This window comes from Lissotriton helveticus, chromosome 5_1, assembly GCF_964261635.1.
Source record: "Lissotriton helveticus chromosome 5_1, aLisHel1.1, whole genome shotgun sequence".
NCBI lineage: Eukaryota > Metazoa > Chordata > Amphibia > Caudata > Salamandridae > Lissotriton > Lissotriton helveticus.
Window position 1 is genome coordinate 6,692,276 of NC_136065.1, and position 18,776 is coordinate 6,711,051.

At 51.1% G+C, this 18,776-nt stretch overlaps 1 protein-coding gene across 1 annotated transcript in view; it reads left to right on the forward strand.

Moving 5' to 3' along the window:
• LOC144754054 (antigen peptide transporter 2-like) overlaps positions 1–18,776 on the forward strand; it is a 117,587-nt gene that overhangs the window by 88,837 nt on the left and 9,974 nt on the right. The window contains exons 9-10 of the mRNA XM_078641568.1: positions 7,903–8,076; positions 16,303–16,462. Of these exons, the coding sequence (XP_078497694.1) occupies positions 7,903–8,076; positions 16,303–16,462 (334 nt within the window). The remainder of the gene's footprint in view (positions 1–7,902; positions 8,077–16,302; positions 16,463–18,776) is intronic.

Sequence of the window (18,776 nt, forward strand, 5' to 3'; positions counted from 1 at the left end):
AGTGTTCCTGTGTCCCCGCCTCTAAAACATGTACCCCTGTGTTCCTGTGTCCCCGCCTCTAACCCATGTACCCCAGTGTTCCTGTGTCCCCGCCTCTAAACCCATGTACCCCTGTGTTCCTGTGTCCCCTCCTCTAAACCCATGTACCCCAGTGTTCCTGTGTCCCCGCCTCTAACCCATGTACCCCAGTGCTCCTGTGTCCCCGCCTCTAAACCCATGTACCCCAGTGCTCCTGTGTTCCTGCCTCTAAACCCATGTACCCCAGTGCTCCTGTGTCCCTGCCTCTAAACCCATGTACCCCAGTGCTCCTGTGTCCCTGCCTCTAAACCCATGTACCTCAGTGCTCCTGTGTCCCTGCCTCTAAACCCATGTACCCCAGTGTTCCTGTGTCCCCTCTTCTAAGCCCATGCACCCCAGTGTTCCTGTGTCACCCACCTCTAAACCCATGTACCCCACTGTTCCTGTGTCCCGCCTCTAAACCCTTGTACCCCACTGTTCCTGTGTCCCGCCTCTAAACCCATGTACCCCAGTGTTCCTGTGTCCCCTGCCTCTAAACCCATGTACCCCAGTGTTCCTGTGTCCCCTGCCTCTAAACCCATGTACCCCAGTGTTCCTGTGTCCCTGCCTCTAATCCCATGTACCCCACTGTTTCTGTGTCCCCTCTTCTAAACCTGTGTACCCCACTGTTCCTGTGTCCCTGCCTCTAAACCCATGTACCCCTCTGTTCCTGTGTCCCCGCCTCTAAACCCATGTACCCCAGTGTTCCTGTGTCCCCGCCTGTAAACCCATGTACCCCACTGTTCCTGTGTCCCCGCCCCTAAACCCATGTACCCCAGTGTTCCTGTGTCCCCGCCTCTAAACCCATGTACCCCACTGTTCCTGTGTCCCCGCCTCTAAACCCATGTACCCCAGTGTTCCTGTGTCCCCGCCTCTAAACCCATGTACCCCAGTGTCCTGTGTCCTCACCTCTAAAACCATGTACCCCTGTGTTCCTGTGTCCCCGCCTCTAACCCATGTACCCCAGTGTTTCTGTGTCCCCGCCTCTAAACCCATGTACCCCTGTGTTCCTGTGTCCCCGCCTCTAAACCCATGTACCCCAGTGTTCCCGTGTCTCCGCCTCTAAACCCATGTACCCCAGTGTTCCTCTGTCCCCGTCTCTAAAACCATGTACCCCTGTGTTCCTGTGTCCCCGCCTCTAAACTCATGTACCCTAGTGTTCCTGTGTCCCTGCCTCTAAACCCATGTACCCCAGTGCTCCTGTGTCCCCGCCTCTAAACCCATGTACCCCAGTGCTCCTGTGTTCCTGCCTCTAAACCCAAGTACCCCCCGTGTTCCTGTGTCCCCGTCTCTAAACCCATGTACCCCAGTGTTCCTGTGTCCCCGCCTCTAAACCCATGCACCCCCGTGTTCCTGTGTCCCCGTCTCTAAACCCATGCACCCCCGTGTTCCTGTGTCCCCGTCTCTAAACCCATGTACCCCAGTGTTCCTGCCTCTAAACCCATGTACCCCAGTGTTCCTGCCTCTAAACCCATGCACCCCGTGTTCCTGTGTCCCCGTCTCTAACCCATGTACCCCAGTGTTCCTGTGTCCCTGCCTCTAAACCCATGCACCCCCGTGTTCCTGTGTCCCCGTCTCTAAACCCATGTACCCCAGTGTTCCTGTGTCCCTGTCTCTAAACCCATGTACCCCACTGTTCCTGTGTCCCCGCCTCTAAACCCATGTACCTCAGTGTTCCTGTGTCCCTGCCTCTAAACCCATGTACCCCAGCGTTCCTGTGTCCCCTGCCTCTAAACCCATGTACCCCAGTGTTCCTGTGTCCCTGCCTCTAATCCCATGTACCCCACTGTTTCTGTGTCCCCTCTTCTAAACCTGTGTACCCCACTGTTCCTGTGTCCCTGCCTCTAAACCCATGTACCCCTCAGTTCCTGTGTCCCCGCCTCTAAACCCATGTACCCCAGTGTTCCTGTGTCCCCGCCTCTAAACCCATGTACCCCACTGTTCCTGTGTCCCCGCCCCTAAACCCATGTACCCCAGTGTTCCTGTGTCCCCGCCTCTAAACCCATGTACCCCACTGTTCCTGTGTCCCCGCCTCTAAACCCATGTACCCCAGTGTTCCTGTGTCCCCGCCTCTAAACCCATGTACCCCAGTGTTCCTGTGTCCTCACCTCTAAAACCATGTACCCCTGTGTTCCTGTGTCCCCGCCTCTAACCCATGTACCCCAGTGTTTCTGTGTCCCCGCCTCTAAACCCATGTACCTCAGTGTTCCTGTGTCCCTGCCTCTAAACCCATGTACCCCAGTGTTCCTGTGTCCCCTGCCTCTAAACCCATGTACCCCAGTGTTCCTGTGTCCCTGCCTCTAATCCCATGTACCCCACTGTTTCTGTGTCCCCTCTTCTAAACCTGTGTACCCCACTGTTCCTGTGTCCCTGCCTCTAAACCCATGTACCCCTCAGTTCCTGTGTCCCCGCCTCTAAACCCATGTACCCCAGTGTTCCTGTGTCCCCGCCTCTAAACCCATGTACCCCACTGTTCCTGTGTCCCCGCCCCTAAACCCATGTACCCCAGTGTTCCTGTGTCCCCGCCTCTAAACCCATGTACCCCACTGTTCCTGTGTCCCCGCCTCTAAACCCATGTACCCCAGTGTTCCTGTGTCCCCGCCTCTAAACCCATGTACCCCAGTGTTCCTGTGTCCTCACCTCTAAAACCATGTACCCCTGTGTTCCTGTGTCCCCGCCTCTAACCCATGTACCCCAGTGTTTCTGTGTCCCCGCCTCTAAACCCATGTACCCCTGTGTTCCTGTGTCCCCGCCTCTAAACCCATGTACCCCAGTGTTCCCGTGTCTCCGCCTCTAAACCCATGTACCCCAGTGTTCCTGTGTCCCCGCCTCTAAACCCATGTACCCCAGTGTTCCTGTGTCCTCACCTCTAAAACCATGTACCCCTGTGTTCCTGTGTCCCCGCCTCTAACCCATGTACCCCAGTGTTTCTGTGTCCCCGCCTCTAAACCCATGTACCCCTGTGTTCCTGTGTCCCCGCCTCTAAACCCATGTACCCCAGTGTTCCCGTGTCTCCGCCTCTAAACCCATGTACCCCAGTGTTCCTCTGTCCCCGTCTCTAAAACCATGTACCCCTGTGTTCCTGTGTCCCCGCCTCTAAACTCATGTACCCTAGTGTTCTTGTGTCCCTGCCTCTAAACCCATGTACCCCAGTGCTCCTGTGTCCCCGCCTCTAAACCCATGTACCTCAGTGCTCCTGTGTCCCTGCCTCTAAACCCATGTACCCCAGTGTTCCTGTGTCCCCTCTTCTAAGCCCATGCACCCCAGTGTTCCTGTGTCACCCACCTCTAAACCCATGTACCCCACTGTTCCTGTGTCCCGCCTCTAAACCCTTGTACCCCACTGTTCCTGTGTCCCGCCTCTAAACCCATGTACCCCAGTGTTCCTGTGTCCCCTGCCTCTAAACCCATGTACCCCAGTGTTCCTGTGTCCCCTGCCTCTAAACCCATGTACCCCAGTGTTCCTGTGTCCCTGCCTCTAATCCCATGTACCCCACTGTTTCTGTGTCCCCTCTTCTAAACCTGTGTACCCCACTGTTCCTGTGTCCCTGCCTCTAAACCCATGTACCCCTCTGTTCCTGTGTCCCCGCCTCTAAACCCATGTACCCCAGTGTTCCTGTGTCCCCGCCTGTAAACCCATGTACCCCACTGTTCCTGTGTCCCCGCCCCTAAACCCATGTACCCCAGTGTTCCTGTGTCCCCGCCTCTAAACCCATGTACCCCACTGTTCCTGTGTCCCCGCCTCTAAACCCATGTACCCCAGTGTTCCTGTGTCCCCGCCTCTAAACCCATGTACCCCAGTGTCCTGTGTCCTCACCTCTAAAACCATGTACCCCTGTGTTCCTGTGTCCCCGCCTCTAACCCATGTACCCCAGTGTTTCTGTGTCCCCGCCTCTAAACCCATGTACCCCTGTGTTCCTGTGTCCCCGCCTCTAAACCCATGTACCCCAGTGTTCCCGTGTCTCCGCCTCTAAACCCATGTACCCCAGTGTTCCTCTGTCCCCGTCTCTAAAACCATGTACCCCTGTGTTCCTGTGTCCCCGCCTCTAAACTCATGTACCCTAGTGTTCCTGTGTCCCTGCCTCTAAACCCATGTACCCCAGTGCTCCTGTGTCCCCGCCTCTAAACCCATGTACCCCAGTGCTCCTGTGTTCCTGCCTCTAAACCCAAGTACCCCCCGTGTTCCTGTGTCCCCGTCTCTAAACCCATGTACCCCAGTGTTCCTGTGTCCCCGCCTCTAAACCCATGCACCCCCGTGTTCCTGTGTCCCCGTCTCTAAACCCATGCACCCCCGTGTTCCTGTGTCCCCGTCTCTAAACCCATGTACCCCAGTGTTCCTGCCTCTAAACCCATGTACCCCAGTGTTCCTGCCTCTAAACCCATGCACCCCGTGTTCCTGTGTCCCCGTCTCTAACCCATGTACCCCAGTGTTCCTGTGTCCCTGCCTCTAAACCCATGCACCCCCGTGTTCCTGTGTCCCCGTCTCTAAACCCATGTACCCCAGTGTTCCTGTGTCCCTGTCTCTAAACCCATGTACCCCACTGTTCCTGTGTCCCCGCCTCTAAACCCATGTACCTCAGTGTTCCTGTGTCCCTGCCTCTAAACCCATGTACCCCAGCGTTCCTGTGTCCCCTGCCTCTAAACCCATGTACCCCAGTGTTCCTGTGTCCCTGCCTCTAATCCCATGTACCCCACTGTTTCTGTGTCCCCTCTTCTAAACCTGTGTACCCCACTGTTCCTGTGTCCCTGCCTCTAAACCCATGTACCCCTCAGTTCCTGTGTCCCCGCCTCTAAACCCATGTACCCCAGTGTTCCTGTGTCCCCGCCTCTAAACCCATGTACCCCACTGTTCCTGTGTCCCCGCCCCTAAACCCATGTACCCCAGTGTTCCTGTGTCCCCGCCTCTAAACCCATGTACCCCACTGTTCCTGTGTCCCCGCCTCTAAACCCATGTACCCCAGTGTTCCTGTGTCCCCGCCTCTAAACCCATGTACCCCAGTGTTCCTGTGTCCTCACCTCTAAAACCATGTACCCCTGTGTTCCTGTGTCCCCGCCTCTAACCCATGTACCCCAGTGTTTCTGTGTCCCCGCCTCTAAACCCATGTACCTCAGTGTTCCTGTGTCCCTGCCTCTAAACCCATGTACCCCAGTGTTCCTGTGTCCCCTGCCTCTAAACCCATGTACCCCAGTGTTCCTGTGTCCCTGCCTCTAATCCCATGTACCCCACTGTTTCTGTGTCCCCTCTTCTAAACCTGTGTACCCCACTGTTCCTGTGTCCCTGCCTCTAAACCCATGTACCCCTCAGTTCCTGTGTCCCCGCCTCTAAACCCATGTACCCCAGTGTTCCTGTGTCCCCGCCTCTAAACCCATGTACCCCACTGTTCCTGTGTCCCCGCCCCTAAACCCATGTACCCCAGTGTTCCTGTGTCCCCGCCTCTAAACCCATGTACCCCACTGTTCCTGTGTCCCCGCCTCTAAACCCATGTACCCCAGTGTTCCTGTGTCCCCGCCTCTAAACCCATGTACCCCAGTGTTCCTGTGTCCTCACCTCTAAAACCATGTACCCCTGTGTTCCTGTGTCCCCGCCTCTAACCCATGTACCCCAGTGTTTCTGTGTCCCCGCCTCTAAACCCATGTACCCCTGTGTTCCTGTGTCCCCGCCTCTAAACCCATGTACCCCAGTGTTCCCGTGTCTCCGCCTCTAAACCCATGTACCCCAGTGTTCCTCTGTCCCCGTCTCTAAAACCATGTACCCCTGTGTTCCTGTGTCCCCGCCTCTAAACTCATGTACCCTAGTGTTCTTGTGTCCCTGCCTCTAAACCCATGTACCCCAGTGCTCCTGTGTCCCCGCCTCTAAACCCATGTACCCCAGTGCTCCTGTGTTCCTGCCTCTAAACCCAAGTACCCCCCGTGTTCCTGTGTCCCCGTCTCTAAACCCATGTACCCCAGTGTTCCTGTGTCCCCGCCTCTAAACCCATGCACCCCCGTGTTCCTGTGTCCCCGTCTCTAAACCCATGCACCCCCGTGTTCCTGTGTCCCCGTCTCTAAACCCATGCACCCCCGTGTTCCTGTGTCCCCATCTCTAACCCATGTACCCCAGTGTTCCTGTGTCCCTGCCTCTAAACCCATGCACCCCCGTGTTCCTGTGTCCCCGTCTCTAAACCCATGTACCCCAGTGTTCCTGTGTCCCCGCCTCTAAACCCATGTACCCCAGTGTTCCTGGGTTCCCGCCTCTAAACCCATGTACCCCACTGTTCCTCTGTCCCCCTCTTCTAAACCCATGTACCCCACTGTTCCTCTGTCCCCCTCTTCTAAACCCATGTACCCGCTGTTCCTGTGTCCCTGTCTCTAAACCCATGTACCCCACTGTTCCTCTGTCCCCCTCTTCTAAACCCATGTACCCCACTGTTCCTCTGCCCCCCTCTTCTAAACCCATGTACCCCAGTGTTCCTGTGTCCCTGCCTCTAAACCCATGCACCCCCGTGTTCCTGTGTCCCCGTCTCTAAACCCATGTACCCCAGTGTTCCTGTGTCCCTGTCTCTAAACCCATGTACCCCACTGTTCCTCTGTCCCCCTCTTCTAAACCCATGCACCGAGGCTTCGCTGCAGCACCGAGAGGAGCCATGGCATTCTTGCGTTTATAAACATTTGAAGCGGTCATATACTAGTACTCCAGCTAAACTGAGAGAATGAAAGTCCTATTCTCTTTTAGAGAGATATAAATGCCTGGACAACGCCGAGACTAGGCCTCATTAGAAGTGCAGGGTCAACCCTGTAGTTGCCTCATCGGGGTTACACAGCTCCAGTGTGTTTTCGCCCGGACACCTCAGCTGCTGAAGGCCTCTGACATGTCTCTCTCTGGGAGAAATGAGGCATTGGAGGACGAATAAAGCCTGGCCACTTCTGGTTTCCATGATTCCCAGTTTTTAATGTATAGAATATTCTTACTTATGGATAGGAACAGACTGGCCACTCGAAGTTTCATCTGATATGCTTTCTTGTTTCTGACCTCACACCCACTTCTGTGTGAATATTGACTGTTCAGACCTAAGAGTCAACAACAAAAAGTGGGGGCCAAATTCATCAAGGTTTTGCGTTGACCTTCCACCACTCTAGGGGGCCGAGTGGTGACGCAAAACCCAAGTGGGATTTATCAAGCCAGGCCTACCACTATGAGTCCATCTGGGAAGGACGCCTTGCGTGGCCCTGCGTGGCTTGACAAATCTAGAGTGACACAGCACAAATCACTGCGTTGCATTACTCTGCCCTTGGGGGGGGCATCCCATGGGTGGAACGTGGGTGTTCCCAGGCGTCCACCCTTGGATTTTGGCGTTTTCCAGATTTACCATTAGTAACAGAACTGGGAATGCATCTATATGCTATACGTCCCCAGGTGAGACATTAAAGAGAGAAATATCTGTATTTCTCCTCGTTGTTTCCTATTTCTACTTGTGCCGTGTTATGCAGCACGTACAGAAAGGAAAATGCCTGTCAGGATTGTTTTGTGCAGGAAGATCTCCCTTCCTCAACACAAAAAGAAATCCTGCCTACAATGCAGACCCCTTTGCACCCTCGTGCAAGGGTGTCTGTGTTGGTACGAGGCAGCCAAAAGTCCGCCAGCTCAGAAGATGAGGTTGTGGGAGGAGCCGTATATTGGTCCAACCCCCAAGTAATTCTGGAAGCGCCAATTTCTGTAAATGTTTGAGATTGTTGTAAACCTGATGCTGACCTGCAGGTCTGTTGAAGGACCGAAACGGGTCATATGTAGACTCAGACGTTTAGTGTCGGAGGGATCCAGTTCTGTCCTCCGTGTTACTGACTGATTCTGTCCATCTCTCTTTGTTAGGACATCTCTTTTGATCTGAAGCCTGGTAAAATGACAGCACTGGTGGGACCTTCAGGCGGAGGAAAGACCACTTGTGTGTCTCTACTGCAGCGATTCTACGAGCCACAGGCTGGGGAGATCCTGCTGGACGGACGACCGATTGAGCAGTACGACCACAAGTATCTGCATTCAAAGGTAACAACTTGGATATATCTTGTGTAGGAGGACACTTTTCCTCAGGTGGATTCCAGGGTTGAAGGAGGAGGAACCTTAACTAGACCATCCCAGCCGGTGCCTGTAAAGGAACCAGGCATGGGCTGGCCGGCATATGTCCTATCAGGAACCAAGGCTCCATGGGGTCAGTCTGCGCCTGTAAGGAATCGATCTAGACCACCCCAGCCGGTGCCTGTAAAGGAACCAGGCAGGGGCTGGCTAGCATATGTCCTACCAGGAACCAAGGTTTCATGGGGTCAGTCTGCGCCTGTAAGGAATCGATCTAGACCACCCCAGCCGGTGCCTGTAAAGGAACCAGGCATGGGCTGGCCAGCATATGTCCTACCAGGAACCAAGGCTTCATGGGGTCTGTCTGCGCCTGTAAGGAATCGATCTAGACCATCCCAGCCGGTGCCTGTCAAGGAACCAGGCAGGGGCTGGCCAGCATATGTCCTATCAGGAACCAAGGCTTCAAGGGGGTCAGTCGGTTCCTGTACTGAACCTGACCCAGACAGATCAAGCCTTACTTCCGCATCACGGCCACACTTGAAGCTAATATACCTCGCTTCCCATTAGAACCACCTTCTTTCTAACCACTGGAAACATTAATAACAGCCAGACATCTAGAAAGTTGGTGACAACCCTCTATAAGACTACTCAGACTGATGCCCCTATAACAGCCATGAACTCTAAGGTGAAATAGGACAGTCCTCTACTTATGCATTAAAATGACAAGGAATGTGGATTCTGCTAAATGCAAACGGCGCGCCCAACATGTAGCCGTAGACTCCGCACAATCCATTTCAAACATTTGCATATGGTGCGAGTCTATGCAAAATGAGATTACGAGGTTAGGGGGGGGTGCCAGTACCAGCCCTTTTATTTGCAGACGACACTATTTTAATATCCCAAACCCCAAAGGGCTTTCATTCTTTTGGTGCTTATTGTGACTCTAGAGGAATTCTAGCAACACAAAATATATGGCAGTTAACCCACATAAATCTTTTAAGAAGAACATAACTGTGAAAAATCAGAAGCTAGAATATGTGCAGAATTTTAATTATCTAGGCATAACACTGGATACCAAAATGACCTGTCAACTGCAACTGCAGAAACGTAAGACCATTCTGCTTCAAAACTCTCTACCAATATTAAAAAAACATGGGAATAGTATTACTAAGGCAGTATCCCCTGCACTCGAGGTATATAAATCTAGGGCACAATCGGCATCCCTTTATGGGGCGGAACATGGGGGCCTTCATGTAGGAATACATTTATGGGAGAAGAAAATACGTTTTTTAGGTAGTTGTTACGTCTCCCTGTGGGCACACCTGTAATTCCTATCGTATGGACTTAAATACTAAGGGGCAGATCTATAAGAAAGTGCCACAGCGTGGCACCGCAAGCCCTTTGGCTGCACCACGCTGCGGCACTTTCAGGCTCTCCCCTGCACTGGCGCACAAACAGCTGCCAAGCGCTGGCGCGGGCACCCTTGCACCATGGTGCAAGGATGCCTGCGCCATGGGGAGATTGTTTTTGTGCAGGAAGGGGCACCTACCTGCACAAATGCAATCACTAACGGCTTTTTCCTCTTTCAACGTGTGCTGCAGAATGCAACACGCATTGAAAGAGGAAACAAGCATTTACAATGCAATGGTTTCGCCTTTGGAAAAGTTAAAGCTATTGGCATTGCTCATGACATTTCTTTTTTTTTTTTTACCTATAAATAAATGGCATTGTTATTTACATTGCAATAGGTCTCACATTTGTTGGAGTTGGAGCTACTGGCATTGTAAATGGCAATGTTTTTTATTCATGCTTTTTTGTTTGCAGTGGAGTGATTTTTTTTTTAAGTGCACACTATACCATATTATAAGCTTTTATAGCAACTATACAGTAAAGCTATAGCTATTTTAACGTAAAAGGGTGTAAATGGATGAATACAAATACAAAAAAGAATCTTAAACTGTATGGTGGAATGTACAGCAGGTGACAGAGACTACCGATCACAACGTACGTACTTGAAGTGATTGTGGGTACCATATGTAATAAAAAAATCGGTAGTATGGGGTGTCAATGACGCTTGTGCAAATGATGCTCAGCTGGTGAAGTGGTCAGCTCTGTTTGCAGATGCAAAGTGGTGAAAGGTGAAGTATTCAGCTCTGTCTGCAGGCACAAAGGAATGAATGGTGAAGTGGTCACTCTCTTCAGCGGTGAACATGCTCTTTACTGTTGCTCATGGGCATCAAGAGAATCTGCCAGGTCTGAGTCATTTCAGACACCTTATGTGAGGGCTGGGGTTTGTAAATGCACCTACATTAAACACCACTAAGAGATGAAGCGATTTCTGTGACATCACGTGATTTTTCTCCAAAATGTTTTTTTCACTTTCACTTTTTGGGTTTTCCGGGATGCTCTGGCATAAGATTCCCGGTTCCACCATGATTCATTTTGTACAATAAGAAAACACAATAACTAAAAATACTCTCAAACTACGGTTTAACAGAGACACCTTTTTCTGTGTAAAAAGCACCTCACCATGGACCAAGCAGGGGCACGTGCCCCTAATCCACAGCTGGATTGAGACACTTCTCTGACAGGAGTTGTGCCAACCCACCTGCAGCCAACGCCATGGGTCACGGGAACATGAGATAGAGAGAAGAGGGGAGAGAGAGAGAAGGGGGGGGGAGAGAGAAAGGGGGGTACATGGAGAGAGAAATGGGAAATAGGAGAGAGAAATGGGGGACAGAGAGAGAAATGGGGGACCGAGAGAGAAATGGGGGACAGAGAGAGAAATGGGGGACAGAGAGAGAACGGGGGAAGAGAGTCTGGAAGGGTGAAAACGAAAGGGAGAGAGGGCGATAGTTAGGGGGGTACAGGAAAGGGGCAGGAGGTGGACAGGCAATATACATTTTAAAAACAAGAGGTAGATTTGGAAGAGGAAAGCAAAAGAAAGATAGGGCGAGTACAATGTTTCAATGGAGGATGTGAGAGGATGGGAGGGAGAAAGGAAAGGAGGGGGCATCCTAAATGGAGAGGGGTGTGTGAGGACAACGGTGAGTGGGCAGGAGGGACGGCGAATGGAGGAGGTTGAGCTGGTCAGGGTGCGAGGAGAAGAAAGAGAGGGAAAGGCAGAGCGAGGAACCAACGAGGAAATAGAGGGGAAACGCGAGAGGGGACGGCTGGGACAGAGGGGTGAGTGAGGGTAGAAGAGAGGGAAGGTAGGGGGACATTTAAAAAAGTGTGAACGGGACTGATGAATGGGGGAGGAGCTGGGGAGGGAGTCTTATGGGTGAAGAAGACGCAAGGGACAGATAGGAAAGAGGACGAGAGAAGAGAGCCAACGGCGGGCAGAGGATGGGGACGGAGTGAAGACAGGCAGGAAAGGATGAGATCACCAGGGAAAGAAGAGAGGACAGTAAAGGGAGGGGACGAGATTAATGAGAGGCCACTGGGGTAAGAATAAACTGTTGGCGAAGTGTAAGCTTACAAGAGAGGCGGAAAGGAGTGCGGGGGAGATGACGAGTTTTACTCCGCCCCACCAGGCAAAACATTCGTAAACCCCCAACTCGACCTGGGTAGATCCTGTCAGAAGGGACACCAGCTTACTGGGTGCCGCAAAGGAAGTTACGGCGTGGAAGGGTGCAGAAAGAGGCGCGTGTATATTTCTGAAGATTTATCAATATGCAAACAGCCCCTCCCACAAAACATTAACGCCTCTCCCTTTAAACGGATGCATGTTTACGTAGTAAAGCACCCTAGCCCACTCCTGCAGTTAATGCAAAGCACGAACCGCGCAGAAATGAGAACAAAAACCTTAAGTAAACCCGCCGGCACAAACTAAACAGTGTGTATTTTGGGTGATTGCTGAAGAAATCTGTATTTTGACCCCCTTTTAAACCAGTCCTTTTAGTAGACGTACATTTGAAAGTCCTTCTCCTGGGTGGGAGGGGAAATAGAAGGTCTGGGAGCCGATTAAGACAGCTGTTGGCGCTGGGTCTCCGAGACAATAGCAAAACACACATTCTCTCTCCGCCAACAGCCGAGAAGGAGACGCCGTTGCTATGCTCGCTGTGTGAATCCACATGCCACGAGACAGTGCTTTTGGGAGGCTTATTTCTGCTGGGCGTGTCTTGTCTAGTCCGCGTGCCCCTGGCCTCTCAGAGACCACCCACGGGTAGCTAGTGATTCCCTTAGTTGGGGAGAGCTCCCTCGGACCCTGCACCCGCCAATCATTAGAGATAATAAAAATTACTATTGGCCATAAATTACTCAGACGATTGTCATGGCTGACAGAATTATTGGTGGGGAAGAAGGTGGGTGGTGCACGGATAGACACAAACATCCGTGCAGTAGATAGATACACAGCAAAACAGCCAGTGTGAAAACATGCATCATCTGATTACTGATGAAGGGGCGTGTTCCGTAATTTGAATGAGGAGTCTTCTCTCATTTGGGGAATTTCCCATGGATCCCCCGGGGTTACCGGGGTTATAGGTCGGTACACGGGGAACGTCAGAGGTGGAATTTAGGTCTTCCTAGGGTAGACTTCATTATCCCATATTTTTTTCCTATTTAACGTGGAGAACTAACCAGGCAAGAGTCTATTCCCAAAACAGCGTACCACAGAGAAACACAAATAGAGGGATGGAGCAAGTCAAAAGGACCCAGCGAGCGAGGCGGGACTTGACGGGCTTCCGGTCTGTCGGTTCCCACCGCTGGCCACTGTTCCCAAGCGAAACATAGCAGTTTTAAACTCTGCTCATTGAGACATAAATCCGCCTCGGCTCCTAGAATGGCACAGATGATTCGATACATATGTGTGATATAATAACCCAGACGCCCGGACCCTGCCCGCAGCTGCGCCACTGATTATCGGACGGATGCCCGGAAGCCGGGAAAGAATGGGTCTGAGGGGGGCAAGCGCTGCCGTCTACCTGCAGGCTCCTCTTCAAGTGAATAAGTGACTCGTTCAGATGAAATATGGGGCTGCGGGGAGCGGAGGCAGCAGGCGAGCAGTGGGGGGAGCAGGGCAGAAGGACGTTACTGAGAGCAGGGTCAGAAGACGGGCGCTGTGGATGCACTCAGGGTGGGGAGGTGAGAGGAGGGTGTGAGCAAGGGTGGCGGCTGGACCCGAGGTCGTAGGGATTAAACAAGCATTTACAAGTGGTGCGGGAACGGGCACACGGAGAGCGGGAGGGGGGTCGGGAACGGGATAAAAACAAAAGCTTACCTGATCAGCGGCCTCAGTGCACAGCCGACCCCTGCAAAAGACACGGTGGAAATGAAGACCAAAATAAAAAATTGCACACGCCCACCGCCGCAATGACGATCGGAAAGGGGCAGAATGAGTAAAAATGGCCGGAACGCTCACGAATCTGCTCCGGCCATGACGGACAGATCTCTGTTCCAATGGCTAGCCTCCATTTATGGAGCTAGCCAATGGAACAGAGGGCGGATTCCCAAGCCGCTCTAATGTTCTCATTAGGTTTTCACCTGCGTGAAAAGCTGCGCAGTGCGCAGCTTTCACTTAGGCGAAACCTAAAAATGAGGAGAAATGAAAGCATTTCTCTCATTGCGCCTCGCTACGCCACCTCTAGGGTGGCGTAGCATTCAGACGCATCTCCAGATTTACGATCTCTCGTAAATCTGGAGATGTGTCTGTTCCATGGGTGTTGCGTGGGAACACCCACAGCAACACCCATGAAACGCCCCTTCAATGCAAAGTGCTGCATGTGAATGGGCCGTATTTACAAGGAGAGGAAAAGTCACGTAGGGTGGCTTTTCCACTCCTTGTAAATACAGAGGAGTCCCCTGCGCCACCAGTACGTCAAGAAAAGTGACGTACTGGTGGCACAGGAGGTTTGTAAATCTGCGCCGCAACGTATCGATCACCGAGGCATATTAAGACCATTATTGTTCTGGGTACGACTGTGGTTAACAACCAAACTAGCCCACAACAAAGAAGGGCTAGAAGAAACTTTAAAGTTTGACCCAGGCACTAGCCTTCAGTGGATTAAGCATGTCTATTACTGTTTTTTGTGGGAAATTGGGCTGAAGCATTTTTGGGAAGAACCCAGCCTATCGACACCAGTTACTAAGAAAATACTGAAAACTACCTTTTGGGCGTATACCCAAAACAATGTGTCTCATAACACAGCCACTGGTAGATTAATGGCCCAGTTTCTCCTTATGAAACCTACACCGAACTTCGAGCTATTTCTGGATGAAGTGCAGCCCAAGTTGGCAAAATCCCTGTATATGAAATTTCGTTATGGTGTTCTGCAAACCAACTTGAACACATCGAAATGGGGCCAAAAAACAGGCGAGAGTAACATGGAGTGCTGTGCATTATGCCAACTCGATACACAAGAAAATGACCTACACTTATTGTTCTTTTGCCCTGCCTATGCTGAAAGTTCGCATAAGTTGGCAGGGTATGCTCTGACGTGAATCCCTTGCTCACTTTGCCACTTGATTCAAGCAAGCCGTGCTGAAGACGGCTGTAATGCCAGAAACCGGTCCTAGGAAGCTTGATTCCGGTCCAGGGAAGGCATGGCTTGGCAGTTCGGGATTGACTGTTCCTATGAGGCACAGGGTCAGACTGATTTGCATATAGCCATGTCTGAACTGGGGTGGCAGAGTGGGCTAAAGAACGGTGATGGATCAAACCCAGATCTTTTGACTGGTTGTGAGTGTTTGATTGATTCAGATGCTCCGTCCATCACCACCCCCTTTTGTACCGCTTTTGGTCACCATAAGTGTGGCAGGGTATGCTCAGACGTGAGTCCCTTGCTCACTTTGCCACTGGATTCAAGCAAGCCGGGCTGAAGACGGCTGTAATGCCAGAAACCGGTCCTCGGAGGCTTGTTTCCGGTCCAGGGAAGGCATGGCTTGGCAGTTCGGGCTGGACTGTTCCCATGAGGCACAGGGTCAGACTGATTTGCATATGGCCATGTCTGAACTGCGGTGCGGAGTGAGCTAAAGAACGGTGATGGATTCAACCCAGATCTGTTAACTGGGTGTGAGTGTTTGGTTCAGATGCTCCATCCATCACCACCCCCTTTTGTACCGCTTTGTTCGTCATAAGTGGGCAAGGTATGCTCAGACGTGAGTCCCTTGCTCACTTTGCCACTGGATTCAAGCAAGCCTGGCTGAAGACGGCTGAAATGCCAGAAACCGGTCCTAGGAAGCTTGCTTCCGGTCCAGGGAAGGCATGCTTGGCAGTTCGGGCTGGACTGTTCCTATGAGGCCCAGGGTCAGACTGATTTGCATATGGCCATGTAATAAAAAAAAATAAACTGTCTGAACTGGGGTAGCAGAGTGGGCTAAAGAACGGTGATGGATTCAACCCAGATCTGTTAACTGGGTGTGAGTGTTTGATTGGTTCAGATGCTCCGTCCATCACCACCCCCTTTTGTAACGCTTTGTTCGCCATAAGTTGGCAGGGTATGCTCAGACGTGAGTCCCTTGCTCACTTTGCCACTGGATTCAAGCAAGCCTGGCTGAAGATGGCTGAAATGCCAGAAACCGTCCTAGGAAGCTTGATTCCGGTCCAGGGAAGGCATGGCTTGGCAGTTCGGGCTGGACTGTTCCCATGAGGCACAGGGTCAGACTGATTTGCATATGGCCATGTCTGAACTGGGGTGGCAGAGTGGGCTAAAGAACGGTGAAGAATTCAACCCAGATCTGTTAACTGGGTGTGAGTGTTTGATTGGTTCAGATGCTCCGTCCATCACCACCCCCTTTTGGTTACATTATGTGGCATTTTACTCTATTGTGCTTTGGGAACGGGTGTACCCTTCGGATCTGTGTGCTTTATTGAGGCTCTTCTCCCCGGACCATTGCGGTGTCACTGCATTATTCTGTGGGATTGCTCAGGGGTTTCCTGTTCGTGCAGTTTGTCTGCCTACCCCACCTGGGATCTGTCAACCAGGTACCTCGGTCATAGGGTTCTTGGCCTGCCTAACTATGTATTTCAGAGTCGGGGTTGACGTGGAGTTCATGATGGGAGAATTTGTTAATAAAGAGGCAATTTTGTTCTTATACATGAATGTATTGTTATTCATATTGACATCGACTTTATTAATATTAACAAGATAATGCACAGGGCGTGTATTGTGCCTAGAGTTCTACAAGCGTCAAACGTTGACACCTTCTCATAAAGACGCTATCACATTCATATTCTTCTCTTTTTTGTCTTCCCAGATCTCGCTGGTGGGGCAGGAGCCCATCCTCTTCACTGGGTCAATCAAAGACAACATCACCTACGGCCTTCAGAATGCCTCAATGTCAGAGGTCACGCAAGCTGCAGATATAGCCGACGCCAAACAGTTCATCCAGAAGATGGAGAGGACATATGAGATGGGTAAGATGTGGCATGAGGGTCTGAAGACAACAGGCGGGAGAAAGGGTGAAGCAAAGAATGGGTGTTGGATGGAAAGGAGTGGTATAGAAGGGAATGGGTGTGAGACTGCCTACAGCCAAAGTGAACGTGGGAGAATGGGTGAAGCAAAAGATGGGTGGATGGAGTGGTATTGATGGAAATGGGTGAGAGACTGCCTACTGCAGAAGCAAATGTGGGAGAAGGGGTGAAGCAAAGAATGGGTGTTGGGTGGAATGGAGTTATATTGATAGGAATGGGTGGGAGACTGACAATGACTGAAGCAAATGTGGGATAATGGGTGGAGTAAAAGATGGGTGGATGGAGTGGTATTGATGGGAATGGGTGGGAGACTGCATACAGTTAAATCCAATATGGGAGAATGGGTGAAGCAAAGAAGGAGAAAAGGGGGAACATGAGGGTGGCACTGAAGGGAACAGTTGATAAAAAGAGCACAGCAAAGAGGATAGAATAAGCATGAGGTGGGTGGAGGTGGCATGAGGGGGGTCCTGAGGGGAACACATGGTTTAAAGCTGAGAGCTAAGGTACAACAGGAGACGGGTGGAGGTGGAATGGAGGGGCACTGAAGGGACTGCCGGACGGCCTTGAATTAAGGTTAAATAGGAAACGGGGTGGTGGAATAAGGTGACACCAAGAGGAGCTGATGGAAGAATGCAAAGAGCTGCTTCTCCCAATAAAGGGGAGCGTGTAAGATTAAGGGGGGCTAATTCTGTGGACCAGTCCCTTTCATTGGTAAACATTTATATCTGAACCCTCCAAAGATTATAGTTTTGTAGGTGCAGTAGGATTTACGTAGCGCTTCCTGCTCAGGATGAGGCACTAGAGGACTTCAGGTGGACGGGTAGCAGGATTCTCAGTCGGTTGTGCTCGGTTGCAAGAGTGTGAATCTATAGGGTGGTCCATGCGGATTCATGCTGCGGCTCATCATCATAGGTTCACCCAAGTGTTGCTGCATTTATCTAACTGTGCTTAGGAGTTCAGAGGCGCTTCAGGCCATAAGGGGGAATTCTGTTTTTCCAAACGCGGTCTGTGCCCATTAAACAGACTGGTGCACAAGTCTGTTATGTTTAATGGCAGGATCCAGCATTTATTGACAGAAATTGATCAAAACATTCTGAAATGGCCATCTCCTGCATTATGCTGCAGCCTTTACCTGGGATGAGGAACCATAACCTGACCTCCTAGGCTGGATCTAGTGAAACCATCCTCCTCTCTTTCTGCCACAACCAAGACCAGTTTCAACAGAAGTGTAATTGTCGTCCTATTACTCCTGGACCTATCCCATATCTTCCTCACGGCACATCAGCCCTCCCTACTAGAGGGGCGCGAGAATCGTGGAATCCATCTCTCCTTCCTCACCAACGCAGCAAGAATCCTCTCATATCCCTGTTTCCAATTAACTCCTTACCACACTGACTCGGGATTACCTCAAAGCTCCATCGGGGGGTTATTTAATAAAAGCAAGTAAAACCGAGGCCCTATTGTTTAATACTATAGGTACAGATCCTCCCGAAAGTCTTCCGCCTGGGTATACCAGATGCTCTAAAAGGGTCCTCAGAGCCTGGGCAATGGAAGGCATTTCAGAACTTTATGCCCATAACTTTCGCCAGGACTCAGACAAATGTCTATCAGGCAGATGAAAGCATCTCCCACTGACCATCTTGGACAGATAAGCCCTTGGTAAAATATCCCCTCTCCTGCTCTTTGCCAGGTGGAATGTCCAAGAGTCATGTGAGAACATCCATCTCTGAAACAGGTAACTCAAAGCTAGGCCTTTTGTGGACCTGTTGCCCCTGCTTACCAATCCTTAACTTAGGCCCTCTTCATGGAAACAACAGTAGGGAGAGGAAATGAGACTTCTTATGTTGGCCACAACTATGTGCAGCTGTGACCAGTAGGGACAATGATGTTCACCCTAGAAGATGCCAGCTAATTTAGAAAGAGACCCAAGTTAAATCCATAGTTTCGTAAAGTTTTCTTCAATCTAGTGCTTTCATAACACAGAAAATAGTTAGGGAAACCCAATATACCCTTGGAGGCTTGGGTAATGCAATAATCTAAGGTAAACAGTGCCTACAAGGGATTTCATTTGTAAGGAAATTATATTTTTGGGAAATACTTAAGAGGTGAGTCCTACAGGAACAAATACCAAAGTGTCATTAAACAACAACAATAAATGCAAGTTGCGAGCACAGAAACACGGGAAATCCTATTTGTATGAAAATATATGTATTCTTATATAGCAGAGATAAAAAAAGAGTACAAAAACATGAAACAA